This window comes from Phaenicophaeus curvirostris, chromosome 15, assembly GCF_032191515.1.
Source record: "Phaenicophaeus curvirostris isolate KB17595 chromosome 15, BPBGC_Pcur_1.0, whole genome shotgun sequence".
NCBI classification, from domain to species: Eukaryota; Metazoa; Chordata; class Aves; order Cuculiformes; family Cuculidae; genus Phaenicophaeus; species Phaenicophaeus curvirostris.
Window position 1 is genome coordinate 20,456,166 of NC_091406.1, and position 19,419 is coordinate 20,475,584.

The window sequence follows — 19,419 nt, forward strand, 5'->3', positions numbered from 1 at the left end:
GAGAGTCTGTTTATCTGTCAGCATCTGGAAATCCTTCAGCCTGATGCTTGCAACATGATGGGTGGGTGTTACTCTACAAAGCTCCTTAAGTATTCTGGTCCCACACAATTTAGGAAGATCCTGGCCCAGGGTACTAGCCACTTTGGTTACATCACTCACAGAAAAAAGTCATGAAGTGCCTTTAAGCAAGCAGAGAAAGACTGTGCAGTGATGAGACTTGGCTTTGTTTCTTTGTTTGGCTGGTAAGACCCCAACTGTAGGCAAAGTGTGCCAAGACCTAACTGGGAAAGAGTATTTCTGCTGTGATACACATGCTAGCACAACCCCATGGGGCATGACACCTGGTGATCAAGATCAGAGCAGCCTCAAACTGCTCTAAATTGTGCTAAGAACCCAATATGCTCCAGGACCAAGGCAGACCCAAGATCAGAGGCTGCTAGGCCATCCCAAATGCTACATTCAGCTGGACACAACAACTAGTGACCATTCTTCTGTGTCCCAGCCCAGCTCAAGGTCTTGAGACTTGCTGTGGGCTTCTCTTCTGCTGGCACTGAAATTTGCTCTACTCAGACTCACTGCTTCCCTGTAGTTACGGTGAGAAACTAGCCCAATTCATAAGGCCTCTTTGAGCAAAATGGTCTGGAGAAGCGTCAACAAACTCTTCCTGTCAAGAACCTGGGGCTTTTCAGTTTAGGGCTGCTGACTGAATTCTGCATGTGAGTGACTTATTTGTTTCCTAGGTTTATGCTGAAAGCATGCGGAGTATTTGAGGCAGATCACACTTCTCCCATCTAAATTCCAGGTGCTTTGTTTGCAGCACAGGCTGTATCACACTCAGTTTTCTTTAGACACTAGCATGGGTAGAATTTACTTCAAATTATGCACAAAATAATGTGAACACATAATAATAATAATAAAAAAAGACAATTTCTGGAACAGCTCCAAGTTCATTCTGGGCTCTTTTCTGGTGAAGAAAATGCATTGTCCAAGGTCTAGCTGAAGTACATTGAAAAGAGGCAGAGGAGGTGGGTATAGAGGTAAACAGTTTGCTCCTAGAATGTGAAAGAGCAGAAGGAACACATTTCTGGGAAGCCTGTTAAAAAAATCATAATAAAAGGCCAGCTGCCAATTTAGGCAATATCTTAAATCAAGTTTGAGCCACTTCAGTAGAAGAATTAATTTGAGAATCCAGCTGCTCTTTTGCTCCAGAGTCCCAAGGGTAAAATCTCCAGGGAGGATCTCCTGTGCTTGTGGTCAGCTGTAAACAATGAATCCACTCCAGGAAGCTGATCACAGGGTGGTCACAGGTGGTGAACAAGAACACTCTAAAACTCTGTTTTCTGATAGCTGGTATTGGAAAGGCTGGTACCATCACACAGGTGTTGGGGTGCAAGGATCTCCTTAGCACTCAGTGAAGAAAGCCTCCAGTACTTAAAGAGGGCTACAGGAAAGCTAGGGTGAGGCTCTTTATCAGGGACTGCAGGGACAGAATGAGGGGAATGGTTTTCAGCTAAAAGAGGGAAGACTGAGAGGAGGTATCAGGACTAAATGTTTTCCTGTGAGGGTGGGGAGTACCTGGCACAGGCTGCCCTGTGGCGTGGTGGCTGCCCCATCCCTGGAGGTGTTCAAGACCAGGTTGGATGGGGCTTGGAGCAACCTGATCAAGTGGGAGGTGTCCCTGCCCACGGCAGGAGGGTTGGAACTAGATGATCTTTAAGGTCCTTTCCAAGCCAAACTATTCTATGCTTCTATGATTCCATAATTCTCTTCTTCAGGTGGACATTGTTTTTAAAACAAGGCCCTCCTTCAAGACCCTACTGACTCCAATCAAAATAGCAACAGTCCACAGACGCATGTGGTGCTCCTAGCTCAAGCTGCTCTCTCAGCTGTTGTTTGATCTCTAGCTCCAATGCATTCGAAGAGGTTGTGTGCAGAAGGACCTAACGATCTGCTCCATGCTCGTGTCTCAGAGGGATGACCTGGCTGGAGGACCAGGGCTGTCTCCCATGTTAACAAGCTCAGAAATGCAAGACAAAGCCTCCTCTAGTTTCTCCTATGAATCTGTATCATTGGATCTTTCACAAACCCTGCCGGCAGATCTCCTGTCTTGGTGCAATGAGGAAGATATGAAACACGTCAGCGTTTTGCTAGTGTGCAGGCAGGCAAATGTGAAGTCTGTTCATCCATTATCAGCCTTCCCCAAAAATCATCCATGGTATCAGGAAAGCCATTTTATGGGAAATACCATATTCGTATGTCTAGTTAAAATGCTTCTGCAAGAACTGACTATGGACTTCCAGAGTCCAGAAACTCTATGATTACAGTACTTCAGAAGCTGGGAATTCTTATCTATAGCCTTTGACTTAAGGATGAAAACACCCAAGGAGAATGAACACCCAGACATATCCTCAAGCAGTAAGCTCAGAAATTACTGTAATGTATGGAAGGCACTTGCATGCCCTGGGTTCCTGTTAACACCAAATTGTTTCTTTTCTTGCAGATGAACAGTGATAGTGCAGACCTTCAAAGCACCTCCTTTTGGCTAACATTTTACTGCCCTTCCATACACGCTCATTCAATTCCCCGTCTGGTTTTAGCAATTGGTACCTTGGGACTCATCAGAAAAGGAAATCATTTTACCATCTGCAAGTAAGCAATTAAGGCTTCCAAATGATATGAAATAATTAGGTCTGGTTTGTATGGTACACAAAATCTTAATGGAATCCATCACTGAGCTTCCCCTCTGTTCATCAGCTTTCATGGCAGCCTGGTTTGAAGGTAGACTGTTCCTTCACAAGGCTGGAATTAGTTTGGTTAAAACAGTCTGTTTACTGAAGATGTTTGATAACCACCGTGTGCATCTTTCATTAGGAAAAATGAAGCCTTACCATCATAGCTGTGTGTGACAGGGCTTCAGGTAACCACTGCTGGAATTAGAAACTTGTCCAGTTTGTAAAGTCTTGATCTGGATTCAAGTTCTTCCAAAAAGAAATATCCTTGCCTTGCTTTTGGCATCACCACATTGCTTAGAGATAGGTAGATTGATTTATACATTCCTCCAGGCTCCAAGGGTTGAGCCCTTACAGCATGGAAAGACTGGAACTGCTGGGGCTTCCTGGGGCTACATAAGCATCATGGTTGTGATTTTGATTGATTATCTGGGGCTTCCTCAATGTCTCCTAAGGGGAACACTGGTAGGATGAACTTACAGTGCCACCAAGAAGCCAGTGGCAGAGACAACCACCCTAAAGCACAGGTTTGTGGTATACAAGGGCCATTCTTACTCCACACACACAGAAAATTGGGAGGAATATAGCATCTGGATTCTCTCCTACCCAGCTTTTTTCATGTCTGAAGGGGCAAGCCTGGGAGAATTGGAAGATGCTATTCATCCTGTGTCCTTCCTACCACAGTTGATCCTGTATTGGAAAGCGAGAGCACAGGAGCTCAGCAGAATGCATTTCCACGTGGTCTCTCCCACTGCTCCCTGCCAAAACAAAGAACTACTGGGAGAAGGGAGGAGTTGTGCTAAGCACACTGCAGCTCATAGTCCTTCCAGAAGAGGGGATGGTTCTGTTCAGATGTGTCCTTCAAAGCCTGAGGGCCCGAGGTGTCTAGTGAGGATCACACAGTGGCAGTGAGATGAGGCTGAGATTCACAGATCTAAGTACCTTTGGCTGTGCATCTCCATGGAGAAGTCTCTGGGCCACACAGAGAGAAAACAGTCAGCTCTGGGCCTCTGCAAGCTGGGCACGGTGATGCCTGGATCCCTAGGTGAGCTCAGAAGCTGACAGCATCAGTGAATGCAAACCCAGGGTACTAGCTTGTGCTCACCCCACAGGAGCCAGGGGCAGGTACGGGTCTGCTTTGGGCACTGACACCTCCAGCACTGGCAATCAGACTGCACTTCTCATTCACAGTCCCCATCAGGCATGGAGGGCAACCCATGAGATGCTCTTGGGCTTGTTAGCTGTGATGTGTTTGAAACAGAGGTGAAAACGTCTCACATCCCATTCCACATCTCTCAGACTAGGCAGCTCCACTATAACCTCTCCAAGAAATTTCATTTTAAGGATAACTTAGTAGGTCTCCCTGGGAGGGGAAGGAGGGTGCAGGTTTTAATATTTGAAGGGAAGAAATAAAAAGCCCACAGCCTGCCACAAAGTGGGACAGAGTGGTGGACAGCTAAACCCACCCCTGGGCCCACGAGGTGCAGACAGGAGAGGTAATGGCCAGGATTCAGCAAGGGACCCGCTATGGTCACAAAGGAGGGAGGTGGCTGCGCACTGGGAAGAGCCAGCCCCACACCCAGGATGTGTCTACGGGGGATGCAGAGCTTTGACCTAGCTCAGGGGAACCAAGAGGGACCCGACCTTCCCTGATGCTGCAGAGGAGAAAGGGAAGAAAGGGAAAGGAAACAGCCAGGACAAACATATCCTTAGAGGGAGAGTCAGGAAAGGTGAACAGTGGCACTCACACAAAAAAGAAAATACAACCTCTCATCCCTGCCCCCCACCCCTCTAGTCTCCCTTTCTGAACCTGCACAGCTCAAACTGCAACTGTCAGGAGAACCTCAGAGCTACCCCTCCTACAGCTGCACAGAGGTCTCCTCTCCTCCAGCCAAGGGATTCCCATAATGACAGAAGAACTACACTCACTTACTTGCAAGACAGCTGGTTAATCCCCTCGATGTAGTAGCACACCCCGCCATTGACACAATAGGACTTGGCTGTTTCGTTGCATTTTCTTGCATGCCCAGACCAGGAGGAGAGAGTTGTGGTTACTGCAGGGAAAATAGTAAAACACACACAAAAAGGATGTATTGTTATTTCCTTTGTGGGGCAATTCTGTTTTCTTAGATTATTTTCAACTAGTCCATTTGCCAAAGTAAAAAACCCAGAGCTACAAACCTCAGCCTGTACCTTTAGGCTCAGCTTCACCTCTCCAGGTCCTGAGGCTGTCACTTGACCTTTCCCTTCCCAGGAAAAGTGGCCAAGGGAGAGAGTGATGACATGCCTCCCTCTAAGCAGTTGGCAAGTCAGGGCAAGATCACCTTTTTGGCAAGCTGCAGGGAAAAGTGCCCCTTTCTCCTGACCCTCCCCTTACACATGGATGTGACTTTGCACCAGCTGGCAGACAGGAGGTTAGGGAGAACGTGAGCTGCAGAGGCACAGAGTCACAGTACGCACTGCTCAGGCCTGATGAGCATCATGATATTAGACCAAGATCCAGAGAGAGTGGAATGAATATTTCATTGCTCCCACAATCTCTGGGAGGAGATAAGTTTTCAGAACCAGAAGCAAGTGCCCTCACCATCTCCACAAGCAAAAAGAGCTCCATCTCTCCTCCCCTGTTTCTGAGAATCCCTCTGTCATGCCCCAACAGTGCTGCCTCAAGAGACCAAGCAGGAATTCAGCAGAAGTCAATCAGCCTTGGTCTGTGCTAAGACAGATAGAGGCAGCCAGTATGACTCAAGCTGCCGGGGATACAGATGCTTTTCCAAATCCAAATTTCTTTCTGGAGAGAAGCTTTCCAGCCATGTAAGGTACAAACAAAACTGAAGGCACTCTGCAGAATTTTATCACAGTTCCTGTCTCTCATTGACTCAGACAAAGCCCAAAGCAGAGTCTCCATGGGCAAGACAAAGGCTTCTAGGACAGGAAAACCTTTCGTTAGAGCAACTGATGCAGGCTACAAAAGCAGACCAGCTTTTGGGACTGCAGCTTCATCTTCACACAGTCAGAAACAAGGGCTGGGCACTCAAAAGCATCTACTTTTTCCAACAGAATAGTTAACTCCATTGTGTCTCCCAAAGCATGGATGAAACTCCTGGAGAGGTCAGTGACTTCAGAGCAGCCACATAAGACTGAGCACGTCATTGATACAGGAGTCAAGGAAGAAGGCTGGAGCCAGAGCCCCAGGCAGAAGCTAGTCAGACCCATAAGAGGAGCAGTGAGGTCTGCCAGAGCCTGCCCTGTGGGGCTGCTCCCCACACCTTGGGCAGCCCCTGTGCCCGTCCTGCCTCCCCAGCAAGCTCAGAGGCTGCCATGAGGGCCTGCTACCTCCAGCCGCAGTCCCCACTGCCAGAGCCAAGGTCTCTGTTTTCATCCTCTGGCTCCAGCCTAGCACCTGCCAGGCATGGCTAGGCTCTCACACGTACTGGAGGGCTCCCAGCATCCTGTTAAGCTTCTCACATTTGAGTGATGCTTGGCACACGAGCAGCCAGATGAGCAGTTCTGGCTCCCTTGCTTCTAGGACTCACTCTAATTGTGCGGGGCCCATGCCACCCTAAACGAAGAGTTTGCACAGCAGCAGCCCACACTGTTACCTGCACACAGAGCAAGGCAGAGCCACGCTCACTGTTCATTTTGTTTGCACCAATGCACTGGCCAACCACATTGTCTTCTGTTCCCATAGGGAAGTCAATGCCTTCCACTGCCTAGCGGAGCCAGTGCTATGCACTGAGCAGAACTATGTCTGTGCTTTGCCTGGAATAACCATTGCCTCTGGGGTTGTCTTTTTCACAGCTATCCAGCAACTTGCCCCAAAGTGCTCTGCAAACCAGATATGGCAAATACCTCAGCAAAGACTGAGAACGCACATGGCCCTGGGACAGAAAAGAGCTGCTCCCCTCTAGGGCACCTAATGCCGGCAAGCTGGGAGCCAAATGTGCAGCAGGGTACACACATCAGAGCATACACTGGGTTTTAAACCAGATGATGAGTTGACCAAGCCAACAAAGAAGTCCTTGCAAAAAACCCCTCAAATACGAAAACTCCGAGACTTCTGTGGGGAAATTCTGTGCTCCCTTCCAGTTAAGATTAATGAGAACTAGAAGCCTAAGCCATTGTAATGGTTTTGTAACAAGTCTGTATAATTTATATCATTACAAGATAGTAGCATTTCTTCTAGGGCCCATGGAGATCTGAGGTTTCAAGACAGAAGAGCTCTAACTGCATATGACAGCACCTGGGCTTTCTTTGCAAGGCCACTCCTTTACCTATTGCTCAATTCAGCCACTTAACCCAAGACATCGCACCAAACGACATTTTAAAAATGAGCATGAAAATAAAATCTAGTGTGGCAGCAGTTGTGTCCCAAAATGCAGCTGGAGTCTGGCTTTGCATGGGCTTCACTCTGCATGTGCATGGCAAGCTGCAGGCTTTGCAGGCTGCCAGATGAGCAGGAGCTCCATGGGTTGTCCTGCAATTCTCCTGGGGCTTGCTGGGCCTGTCTTGTGGAGGCAGAGTCAGTGGCAGTGCCAGTGGCCCTTCAAACAGTTCGTAAGTGCCTCCTGGCCAGCTTACAGTGTGGGAGCTGCTGAAAGTGCATTGCAGGGTGGTACTTCAGAGTTTAGAGTGCTTGCAGGTTTTCATAGAATCATGGAATGGTTTGAGTCGGAATGGATCTTAAAGCCCATCCGGTTCCACCCCCTCTGCCATGGGCAGGGACACCTCCCACTAGATCTGGTTGTTCATAGCCACATCCAACCTGTCCTTGAACACCTCCAGGGATGGGGCAGCCACCACTGCTCTGGGCAACCTGGGCCAGTGCAAGACGCAGTGGTGTGTGATGTTGGGATATTAGAGAGGATTACAGTGCTGACCAGCTAGAGATTCCATGGAATTTTCATCCCGTTTAAACAATTTTGTTCCTTTTAAACAAATAAAAAAAGACTGGCATAAATGAGGCTTGGAACATGCACGTTGTGCAGGCTTGGAAAGAGAGACTGTCAGAAAAATATACAGTTGATCCTAGAAGCACCTTGTTAAAGTTGTTATCTTCTAAATCCTGTTTTCTGCAAGTACAATGCCTTTTCTCTCAATTCACCCCTTCTGGGTCATGGACAGCAAGACGGTGACCAGAGGATTAAACCCCCTCCCACAGTAGAGGAGGATCAGGTTCGTGACCCCCTGAGGAACCTGAACATTTATAAGTCTATGGGACCTGATGAGATGCATCCCAGAGTCCGGAGGGAATTGGCCGATGTGGTTTCCAAGCCACCCTCCATATACTTGAAAAGTCATGGAAATCAGGAGAAGTCCCTGGTGACTGGAAGAAGGGTAATGTGCCCATTTTTAAAAAGGGCAGAAAAGACGACCCTGGGAACTACTGACCTGTCAGCCTTGCCTCTGTGCCTGGGGAGATCATGGAACAGATCCTCCTAGAAGCTTTGCTAAAGCACACGGAGGACAGGGAGGCGATTCATGGCAGCCAGCACGGCTGCACCAAGGGCAAATCCTGTATGACCAACTTAATGGCTTTCTATGATGGGGTAACCACCGCAGTGAGCATGGGTAAACCAACGGATGTGATCTATCTAGACTTATGTAAGTGGGTAAGAAACTGATTGGACCACAGAATCATAAAATCACCAGGCTGGAAAAAGACGTATCATTGAGTCCAACCATTCCTATCTGCCCCTAAACCATGTCCCTGAGCACCTCATCTACCCATCTTTTAAACACTTCCAGGGATGGTGACTCAACCACCTCCCTGGGCAGCCTCGGCCAGTGCCCAATGACCCTTTCTGCTAAAATTTTCTCTCCAATATCTAGTCTGAACCTCCCCTGGCAGAGCTTGAGGCCATTCCCTCTTGTCCTGTCCCCTGTCACTTGGGAGAAGGGGCCAGCTCCCCCCTCTCTACAACCTCCATTCAGGTAGTTGTAGAGAGCAATGAGGTCTCCCCTCAGCCTCCTCTTCTCCAGGCTAAACAACCCCAGCTCTCTCAGCCGTTCCTCATAAGGCCTGTTCTCCAGCCCCTTCACCAGCTTCATCGCTCTTCTCTGGACTCACTCCAGAGCCTCAACATCCTTCTTGTGGTGAGGGGCCCAGAACTGAACACAGGATTCGAGGAGCGGTCTCCCCAGTGCCGAGTCCAGAGGGAGAAGAACCTCCCTGGACCTGCTGGTCACGCCGTGTCTGATCCAAGCCAAGATGCCATTGGCCTTCTTGGCCACCTGGGCCACTGTTGGCTCATGTTCAGTCGCTGTCAACCAACACCCCCAGGTCCTTCTCCTCCAGGCAGCTTTCTAGACAGACTTCTCCTAGTCTGGAGCTGCATAGGGTTTGTTGTGCCTCAAGTGCAGGACTCGGCATTTGGCCTTGTTAAACCTCATCCCATTGGTCTCAGCCCAGCGGTCCAGCCTGTTCAGATCCCTTTGGAGCCTCCCGACCCTCCAGCAGATCCACGCTTCCACCCAGCTTAGTGTCATCCGCAAATTTGCTAAGGGTGCGCTTGATGCCTTCATCCAGGTCATTGATAAAGACACTGAACAGGGCTGGACCCAGCATTGAGCCCTGGGGACACCACTTGTGACCAATTCTCCAGCTGGAGTTAAATCCATTTCCCACCACTCTCTGGGCCCTCCATCCAACCAGTTTTCCACCCAGGAGAGTGTGCGCCTGTCCAGGCCAGAGATGACAGTTTCCTAAGCAGAATGCTGTGAGAAACTGTGTCAGAGGCTTTACTGAAGTCCAAGAAGATACATCCACAGCCTTTCCCTCATCCAGTAAGCAGGTCATATTGTCGTATAAGGATGGTTGTATTCAAAGAGTAGTGGCCAATGGCTCAAAGTCCTGATGGAGATCCGTGACAAGCAGTATCTCTCAGGGGTCCATACTGCGACCAGTTCTGTTTAATATCTTCATCAATGATATTGACAGCGAGATTGAATGCACTCTCAGCAAGTTTGCAGACAACACCAAGCTGAGTGGTGCAGTTGCAACACCAGAAGGATGGGATGTAATCCAGAGGGACCTGGACAGGCTGGAGAAATGGAGCTGTGCAAACCTCATGAGGTTCAAGAAGGCCAAGTGCAAGGTCCTGTACCTGGGTCAGAGGCAATCCCCATTTTCAGTACACAATGGGGATGATGTGATTGAGAGCAGCCCTGCAGAGAAGGACTTGGGGTTGCTGGTTGATGAGAAGCTCGACAGGAGCCAGCAATGTGCACTTGCATCCCAGAAGGCCAACCACATTCTGGGCTGCATCAAAAGAAGCGTGGCCAGCAGGTCGAAGGAAGTGATTCTGCCCTTTTGTTCCTCTCCTGTGAGACCTCATGTGGAGTACTGCATCCAGTTCTGGAATTCTCAAAGTAAGAAGGAGATGGAGCTGTTGGAATGGGTCCGGAGGAGGCTAAGAAGTATGATCAGAGGGCTGGAGCACCTTCCATATGAGGACAGGTTGAGAGAGCTGGGCTTGTTCAGCCTGGAGAAGAGAAGGCTCTGAGGAAATACTATAGCAACCTTCCAGTACCTGAAAGGAGCCTACAGGAAAGCTGGAGAAGGACTATTCATAAAGACTTGTGGTGATAGGAAAAGAGGGAACAGGTATAAACTGGAGAGGGGGCAGATTTAGACTAGACATTAGGAGGAATTTCTTCACCACGAGAGTGGTGAGACACTGAACAGGTTGCCAAGGGAAGTTGTGGCTGCCCCATCCCTGGAGGTGTTCAAGGCTAGGTTAGATGGGGCCTTGGGTAACCTGACCTAGTGAGATGTCCCTGCCCATGGCAGAGGGCTTGGGACTAGATGATCTTTAAGGTCCCTTCCAACCCAAACTGTTCTATGATTCTAAGTGTTTTAAAAACAACTCACAGAGTCATATTGCTATAGTACATTTGTTAGAAGCAGAGATGTAGCAAAGGGTACCCAAGAGGCAGTCAGCCTACTTCCCTGTTGAGAAGAGTGTCACGAGATACAAGCCATTACAGGAATATCAGCTGAGAAGCACTGGTCAAACCACAGCCCTGTCTTCTCTTTTGACAGTGGCCAACAGGCAACACTTAAACAAGATCAGCACAAGCATGCAATGATGATTTTCTTCTGATCATCTAGGATGAGCAACTCAGAGACAACCCAAGTCATCTGCAGTGTCTTTATATTTCATAGTTTTTGATGGATTTCCCCTCCACTACTGTGTTTAGTTGCTACCTGAATAAATCAAGTCCCGTAGCACCCACAATATTTGTGACGAGAGCTCCAGGGTTACATACACAGTGTGCACAGATACACCTCCATTTCATTATTTTAAACCTGCCCCTTCTTGGCTGCAGTCCTGTGCCATCTATGGTGCTCATTTTCCCTTTGCCAATGGCAAGGCCATCCTGCACGCATGATATTTATGTCACCCTGGTTTGTTCTTTGTTCCGCTCATAGTAATTCCTAATATTCATTTTGAGTTTTGAGGTACTGAATACAGACTTTTATTGATCATAACCCTGAAATCTCACTCCTGCATGGTAACATGTGGTCTGGAGCCTCACAGGATGCCTCGTTGCTCTGGGATGTGCTGCAGCTCGGACTTCATGTTCACGGGGGCAGCAGCAGCAGCAGCAACTAGTTCGGGAGCAATGATTAAGAGACCAGCCAATTCAGACAGAGGGAAGAAAAATGACTCGCTTAGCAAATGTTAATTGAGTTTAGGCCAAAATGTGTTACCCTCTAACACCATGTGGCTGAAGATCACAGAGAATCACCTTGAAGCACGGGGCTAAGGGGGATTTTGGTGTGTTTCCACCACACTAGCAGGAAAATTGCTAGATTCACAACTGACTCTATTCATTTACTTTATGTTGAACTGTACTCCCCAACAGACTGGGCCACTGGAAATACCATTACAAATCTCTACCTGGTCCTGAGTCATCTGCAGTTTGATGACCAGTGTTGGTAACGTGAACCTCATGCACAGTTTATTTGCAGTTATGCATGTTCATTCACCTCCGCTCCAGACACCACCCAGGTGTGCCTGGTGATCCAGAAATGACTTCCCACAGCTATTTTACCTTAACTGCCACGTAGTATCAGGCAGATTTTACTCCCTGGTGTGGTAGAATAAGTCCTTCAATCAGCATCCAACACAACTCCATCTATCCCAAATGACTTGGAAAGTCCTAAAATCACTGCAATGGATGGAGATCTGAATAAGCAAGGGAGCAAGTATGGGTGCTAGCTGCAATGTGGCAGGAAAGGAACTTGCATGAAGGCAGTGGGAGTTTGTGCAGTAAGATCAGTCATGTACCAACTGCCTCCCTGAGTACTTCAATTAATTAATGAGTGTTCTTTGGGCAAGCTACAGAAAATAAATGGTGACATTAAAGCAGAGGGAATAAGCGTGGTGTCCCTGAGACATGGGTCCCTGCAAACACACCAGCTGGTCACAACACTCCTGCAAGGCGCACCCTGCCCATCAGCAAGCCACATCTCCAGCTGGTCTGCCAGTCATAGTCCCAGTGCTAAGAACAAAGCGGAGGGGATGAGAAGGTAAGGATAAGGAAAAGAGGGCTGCCTTTTGATGGATGTGATTGCAAATGATTTGAAGCCATGATTTATTGTTGCTTCCCCAGTTAGTGAGGACAGTGCAGCACAAGCTGCAAGCATCTGAAGAGCAAGCCTCATGAAAAGTGGCTGAGGGACCTGGGCTGTTTAGCCTGAAAAAGATGAGGCTGAGAGGAGACCTCATCACTCTCTGCAGCTCCTGGAAAGGAGGATCGAGTGAGGTGGGTGCTGGTCTCTTCTCCCAAGTAACAAGCAATAGGATAAGAGGAAAAGGCCTCAAGTTGCACCAAGGGAGGTTTAGATTGGATAGCTGTTTGGACTTCATGATTCTGTGATTCTGTGATAGTAGGAACAATTTCTTTATTGAAAGAACGGTGAACCCTGGCAGAGGCTGCCCAGGACAGTGTTGGAGTCTCCATCCCTGGAGGGGTTCAAAACACTTGTAGATATGGCATTTCAGGACATGGTTTTGTAGGCACAGTGGTGTTGGACTGGGTGATCTGAGAGGTCTTTTACAACCTTAAAGATTCTACAACTCAAAGCACATAAGAGATTCAGAGCACTGTAGTCATTCAGAGCATCTATTTTCAACCGCACACTTGGGTTACTTGGGGCTAATGTCAACGTCAGGGCAACAGACAGTAAAGCCACGGGCACTGACATTGCCATCTGGACTCTCCTTCACATAGTCCATCTACGCAGGAAGGCCATTAATGATTGCACTGGGGTTCTTACACAACTCCTCTGTGCACATCATTTAACCTTTGTGGGCAGCTCACCAGGCGGTTCTCGGGAACCTGGTGAAATACTCCCCCTGTAAAGAGTTAATAAATGCAACTTGGACTATAAATTAGTTAATTTTTCACAAACTACAGCTACTGAGAAGTAGAACAGGGACACAACGACAGTTTTGCTGCTTTTTTTTTTTTATAAGTAACATTGACTGGTGGGTTCATAGAGTACAGACACTTTACACTCTCAATATTTAGACATTCAGTTAGACAGATGAACTCAGCTGGTTGGAGAGTGTATACAAATTGCCTGCTCTGTATATGCCTCGTGTACTTACTGATAAAACACAGAATTGCTGGGGTTCCTCTCAACCAAGTTCATCCAACTGCTTGTCAGAAGAACATGGATGAGAAGGTGTCTGCCCGAGCTATTCCTTCGTTGTAGCACTTTAATCCCAGCGTGAGCCACACTAAAATCATGATTTACGCTGATTGATGCACAGAGGGACTGTTGATCCTAACCATTCCCTCAGTAGCACATTTCTGTATGTCTGGAACAACACTCTCCTCCTAATAAACCTGAAGGCTGGATGCTCCCTACTGCAATCTGTACATAATATCAGAAGGGGCTGTGCAGACTGGGGTTCACCTGGCAACGGGCTGGGGACTCTGGAGTTCATAAAAATTCTGCTCATGTGTGTTTATCCCTTTGGAAAAGACCCAATATTTACCCCTACATTTTACTGAAATAGATCCTGCAGGAGTTATATTCCTGCTTCCTATGGGGATCACAAGGCTCAATAGCTGCAGACCAGAAGTTAATCCCAAAACAAATGTGACACTCATCTCAGAGCATCAGATATTGCTGATCAAAACAACAGAGGTAGCACACCCACACCTCCCATTTGCACCATTCAGATGTTTCACTGAGGAGCAAGTTTAAAGGTTTCTGAGCACCCAGGGGCTGCCTGTTTCCACAAGACAGGTACCTATTGCAGGGGCAAAGCCCTGTGTTACTATAAAGCTTCCAGTTGCTCCAGCAGGCTGTTCTCTCCAGCATCATAAAGGATCCCTTCCTGTGTTTTTCCTTACAAGGGTCCCAAAAGGCACATGTTAGCACTACAGTGTTCTGTTCTCCCATACCCACATCACCAATGGTATCAATAGCAGCAACGTGGTACTTGAATGAGGGGATTTGTTCACCATCTCAGGAGCCTTTTGCAGGGCCAGTGCCAGCATGAATGGTTTGTGGGCAGGACAGCCAAAGCCCAGAAGTGAAAGCACATGCCAGGATCACACGACAGAGTCAGACAGAGCAGAGCTCCTGGCACACAGCCTCCTGCTCTGAATGCTGGACTCATGGCTTCAGGTCTTCCCAGGGACATTAGCTTCCATCCTGTGCTTCACTCCACACTGCCCAGCTTTGCCTTTGGAGTCTCCCTGGCCTGTCTCTACCTCACAGTTACAACAGTAGATGCGATGGCTACTTAAAAAATACACAGCGTGCAAAATAAGCAGCAACGGGGACCTGACACCGGCCAGGCACGACATAGCTCTCCCTGCAGACTGACAGCAAGATCTCCACCACGTACACCTCCAGGTACCATACCTGCATGCACGCAGGCTCCCCTCAATTACCAACCACACCTCCAGTGGTGGGGCTTAAATTCTCTGAGGAAGGGAACGTGAGGGCTTATTTTCAGTCTAATCTTGAAAACTGGTCTGACCGCATGGCCTGTGGCTGACTGACTTCTGTCCATTCTACTCGTGCTCTGGGCTGGTTGGATACCTTCAGCTCCAAACCAGCAGCACCATGCTCACATTTGTAGCGTTGCTGGTTCCACGACAGCATAGTGCCTTCAGGCTGGAGTGACCAGAGACTGAACAGCCAATTAACAGGCAGGTCTGCCACAGTGACCCAGTAACAGCCATGCCAGACTGGACTTGAGACAAGGCTTGAGGGAATTCGCTGAACCTTAATTACCTGGCACATCTTACTGTGGTATATGCTGAAGCTTCAATTCAACTAGATGTGTCCAGATGTGACTTATGAACTACGTCAGAGTAAAGACATCACTGAGCCACTGTACTCATGGCAGCCAACCAGGCACATCTCACCTGGGAGAGAGAAAGTAAGGAATATATTCCCATCACCCTGTCATGCTAAGCATTGGGGAAGGTACTAAGTGGGAAGACAGCCTGAATGAGTCGAAACCAATGAGTTTACAGACAGTTCAATGACATCACTAAGATGACAGCTGTGAAATCCGTGGGCCCCAAGTGGTGTGAGGAAAGTTAAGACTTAATTGGAGAAAGAAGGGCTGTTTCACTCTGCCTTCCCCCAGGAATCATAGATTCAGGGAATGGTTTTGGTTGGAAGAGACCTTAATGCCCATCCAGTTCCAACCCCCTGCCACAGGCAGAGACACCTCCCACTGCATCAGGTTGCTCGAAGCTCCATCTAACCTGTCCTTGAACACCTCTAGTGATGGGGCAGCCACCACTGCTCTCAGTAACAGGAAAATATTTCTTCCTAAAAATCTCATCTCAGTCTCACCTCTTTCAGCAGAAAACTGTTCCCTCTTCATCCTGTCCCCGCACTCCCTCAACAGAGCCCCTCCCCAGCTTTCCAGCAGTCCCTTTCAGTACTGGAAGCTGCTCTAAGGTCTCCCCACAGCCTTCTCTTCTACAGGCTGAACAACTCCAACTATCTCAGCCTGTCAAAATCCCTAAAAGGACTTCAAGGACGGCTTGTGATCCCCAGCAGCTGAACTAAATGCCCCAAAATCAATCCAGAGAGCCCAGCTTTCATTCAGGTACCTGACATTACCCTCTCGTCTTCATGTTCCCAGCACAACTCAGCACTGCCTCTTGTGCTCTTTTTTCCTCTTTCATCTTCTCATCTGATGCCAAACCTCACTGATGCAAAGCACCTGCAGTGACATCAGGCAGCCCAGCCATTGCTGCCAGTTTACAGACACTGGCCAAGCAAAGTCCTTCAACCAGGTTAGCTGGAGAGTGACCCAGATGGAGGAGAGAGGTTGAGCAGCTGTAATGATCTACGTGTTAGTTTACACCATCTGCCCCTCACTGGTGGATCCTCTCAGATCCTGACGGTATCCAACCCATGCTTCCTCCTCCCAGCCGGGTCTCTTTTAACCCTCACAGTTTCACCCATTTGTTGAAGTCAAGGAATCGAACAAGAGAAGAAGAACTCAACAGGAGAATGGGATTACCTCAACTTTTCAGAGATTTCAGACATTATCTTACATTTTACAAATGAAAAGTTTTACTATCTTTGCCCTGCATAAAATTTCCCTCTCAGAATTCCCTACAGATTGCTCTGAACCTTCTTCCATTTCTGCCTCCATCAAAGCATTTCTAAACTTTGCCACTGACTCCGTTCCTGACCAGGCAGATCTGTAGCCACAAACTCCCAAACTCTGTTTAGCTACTTCAAGTTGCACAGTGACAGGATCACACTGCCATTTTGAGTAGTCTGGAGGTTGAAATGAGGATAAAGGACCTTTTTCCCTGCATCAGAGCATATAATCAAGTTACCCCATCCCTGCAAGTTCCTGCCTGTGAGCTGTGACTCCCTAGCTTCACAATCTCATCTTGTGACAAACAGAAGACCACGTCTTATTTAATACTTCTTCACTATGGATGAGGCTACTGCAACAATCTCAAGCTTGCTGAGTTCAGTAGGAAGACTCCTTGATATAAGTAGCAGGCGTTGTCATCTCTTTCAAGTCCCAGTGCTTTCTGAAGAAAGCACCTCCAGGGCTGCTCTAGTCTGACAATGCTTAAACAAAAGCATATACTCAGAGGAAGATGTAAGACTGTGGTACCACAGCAAAACACACAGCATCATCGAAAGATTTTCCCAGACACCAGATTTCCTTTCTGAATCTGGCCATCAGGGTCTGGCTTGACCATACAGATGAAAGCTGTTGGTAAGATTGACAGGACACTCATATGACCAGGCTAGCACTCATTATACTCCCTGGTTCAGCTTGTTACATCTGCTAAATGGCTCTAGCTCACCTGAACACATCCACATCACTGAATGAAACTGAGGGGTGCCCCATGCCATGTACATACCATGTAGTGGAGCACCAGAAACCCCCGCTCTCTGTCTCGCAGGTCCCAGTACTCACCCCAAGTATAGGGTTGCATCCACATGGGCTGAACAAGAATACATGGCAGATTTGAATCCAGACAGCTTTCAAAAAGCTGCACCATCAGATCCCAGATCTCCCAAGTGTGCTGTCTTTGGTCTCAGATCCTGACTAGATCAGGTTTGTCACTACACCACAAACATCATAAGATCCTCGGGTTTCTCCATTCTGCCATGAGATCTTTGAGGCTCATATAAAACAGTGCCCCTGTCAAAGGGAACCAGGCAGCAGTAGGCAAAGGGAACAGCAGCTGGGGAAGAGATTCCATGCACATCACTCCATGCACACACATGTGTGATTCTACGATAGATCACCAGTAACCATAAAAATCAGCAGGGCTGTGTTATTTAGATAGCAATTGAGAGAGATCATAAGTAAGGAATGTAAAGGAAAAAGTCAATGACAACTTTAACTCGAGATGCTACCACCTCTTCACATCATTAAGAAAAAACCCAGTCAGTCAAGGACAATATTACCACAGAGAAAAGATGGTTTGTAGAAGAAGAAACTTCTGTGCAAGCCACATGTCATTTTGACAGTCTCCTTTCCAGTGTTGAAATTTGGCTTTTAGTGAAAACAGCACATATCTAAAGTGATGCAAATATGGATTACGCTGGTGAACACACAGGAACAATCCTAGGGAAGGATGGTATGGTCGTTGCAGTTCCCAGATTGCTGCATCTCAGCAGGATGTTCCCAGGGTGGGGGAAGTACAATGCAAGAGCGCATTTTAAGTGCAGTTTTCTAATCAGAAAAGCTTTTAAATGATACCAGGCCAGTCCCTGCTGGGGTTGCACTCTGGTTTCCTTTGAAGTGATAAAAGATCAGGCTTTCCAAGGAGGAAACCTCCCCATAAAATCTGCAAAGTGGATCTGTCAACAGAGCGGCAGAGCCAGCTGCACTGTCTGGGGTGGAATGGAAATAGAGCACAGATTTCGGAGCAGCCGCCTGGTCCTTGGCTCTCCAGTGCCTGCTCAGCTGGCTGAGGTCCAGGTGAGCTGTTCATTGGGCTGATGTGGGCTGGGTGGCACGGTGTCCCCTGGCGGGGAGAGATTCTGCCACAGGGATCACACCCTCCATCTGAAATAGCTGAAAGAACAGCACCTGCCTTCTAACATCAGCGCCTGTAGACATGCTTTTATTTTTGTTTTGTGTGCCCACTCATTACCACATATGTAGGGCCACAAAATTAAACCAAATAAAACATTTCAGGAAATCCATTCTCGCTTTCTGGACACTCAAGGAAAAATGTGACAGCAGACATATTTCCTGCGATTTTCTTATGACTTAGGCTTAGAAGAGTCACATCTTTTTTTTTTTCCCCTGTATTTCCTATAGTTTCTTCTTCTTACCTGTCCTCAAAAAACAAAAACAAAACCCAAAACAAGCCAACAACAAAAAACTAAATCAAAAGCAATAACAAGCACATCTTACAAGCAGAAATAAACCTGTGTATGGAAAGAGCAGGAAATGCTTCAAATCCAGCTTTGATTACAAGTCGTATGTTCTTCAATTTACCATTGCAATAGTTACCAACCTCTCCCTCTCCAAGACAGACACCAGCAATATAAATTATGATTTTTGAAAGATCTGGGGAAAGATCAGTGACTTTGGCAGAAATCAAAAAGAATCGATGATTAATGAAGATTCCAAGAGGCAATAAAGCATTTATGCAGAATGTCTCATAAAGCCAAAACAAATATAAGGGGAAAGAAGCTACAGGGGAGGAGCGGGGGAGAGGTACTTACACTCTTCTTCCATAACAACTATTTTAGTTTCTGAGGCTGGTAAGACTTGTGGTGCTTTCGTTGTTCCTGGGGAAATTAAGGTAAGAAAGTAGTGAACAAAATATCTATTTTGAGCAGAGAAGAGTGGGCTTGGCTACTGCAGGGAAGAGGAGAAGGGCAGGGGCTGCTGGGTGGCACAGGCTGGGGTGGCTGCCAATGTGTTAGTACCGGTTAGCATACACTCAGATGGGTAACTGGGTAGCAGGGGCAGATAACCGAGTGCCCCTGCAAGGGACGGCACTGGGCACGCCAATCCCCTTGCTTCGAAGAACCTCAAGCCACTGGGGTCTCTGTCATGAGAAAAGGGCAGAAATGGCCCAGGCAGGTGATGAGCCAAACTGGGGGGTGTGGGATTCTTAGGCCTGACGGCAACAAGAGTGCAAAGATGGGATCACAGAACACAGCAGTGAGAAAAATGTGGCGTTTAAGCAGTGAGGCATT

At 47.7% G+C, this 19,419-nt stretch overlaps 1 protein-coding gene across 5 annotated transcripts in view; it reads right to left on the bottom strand.

Annotated features, from left to right (window-relative positions):
* Positions 1-19,419, bottom strand: part of NRG2 (neuregulin 2) — a 184,474-nt gene that overhangs the window by 32,012 nt on the left and 133,043 nt on the right. For 3 of the 5 annotated variants that reach the window (XM_069869640.1, XM_069869638.1, XM_069869639.1), the window contains exons 4-5: positions 18,940-19,005; positions 4,663-4,783 (exon numbers count right to left, since the gene is read on the bottom strand). In XM_069869640.1, the coding sequence (XP_069725741.1) occupies positions 4,663-4,783; positions 18,940-19,005 (187 nt within the window). The remainder of the gene's footprint in view (positions 1-4,662; positions 4,784-18,939; positions 19,006-19,419) is intronic. The other 2 variants (XM_069869641.1, XM_069869643.1) reach the window with 1 other exon arrangement.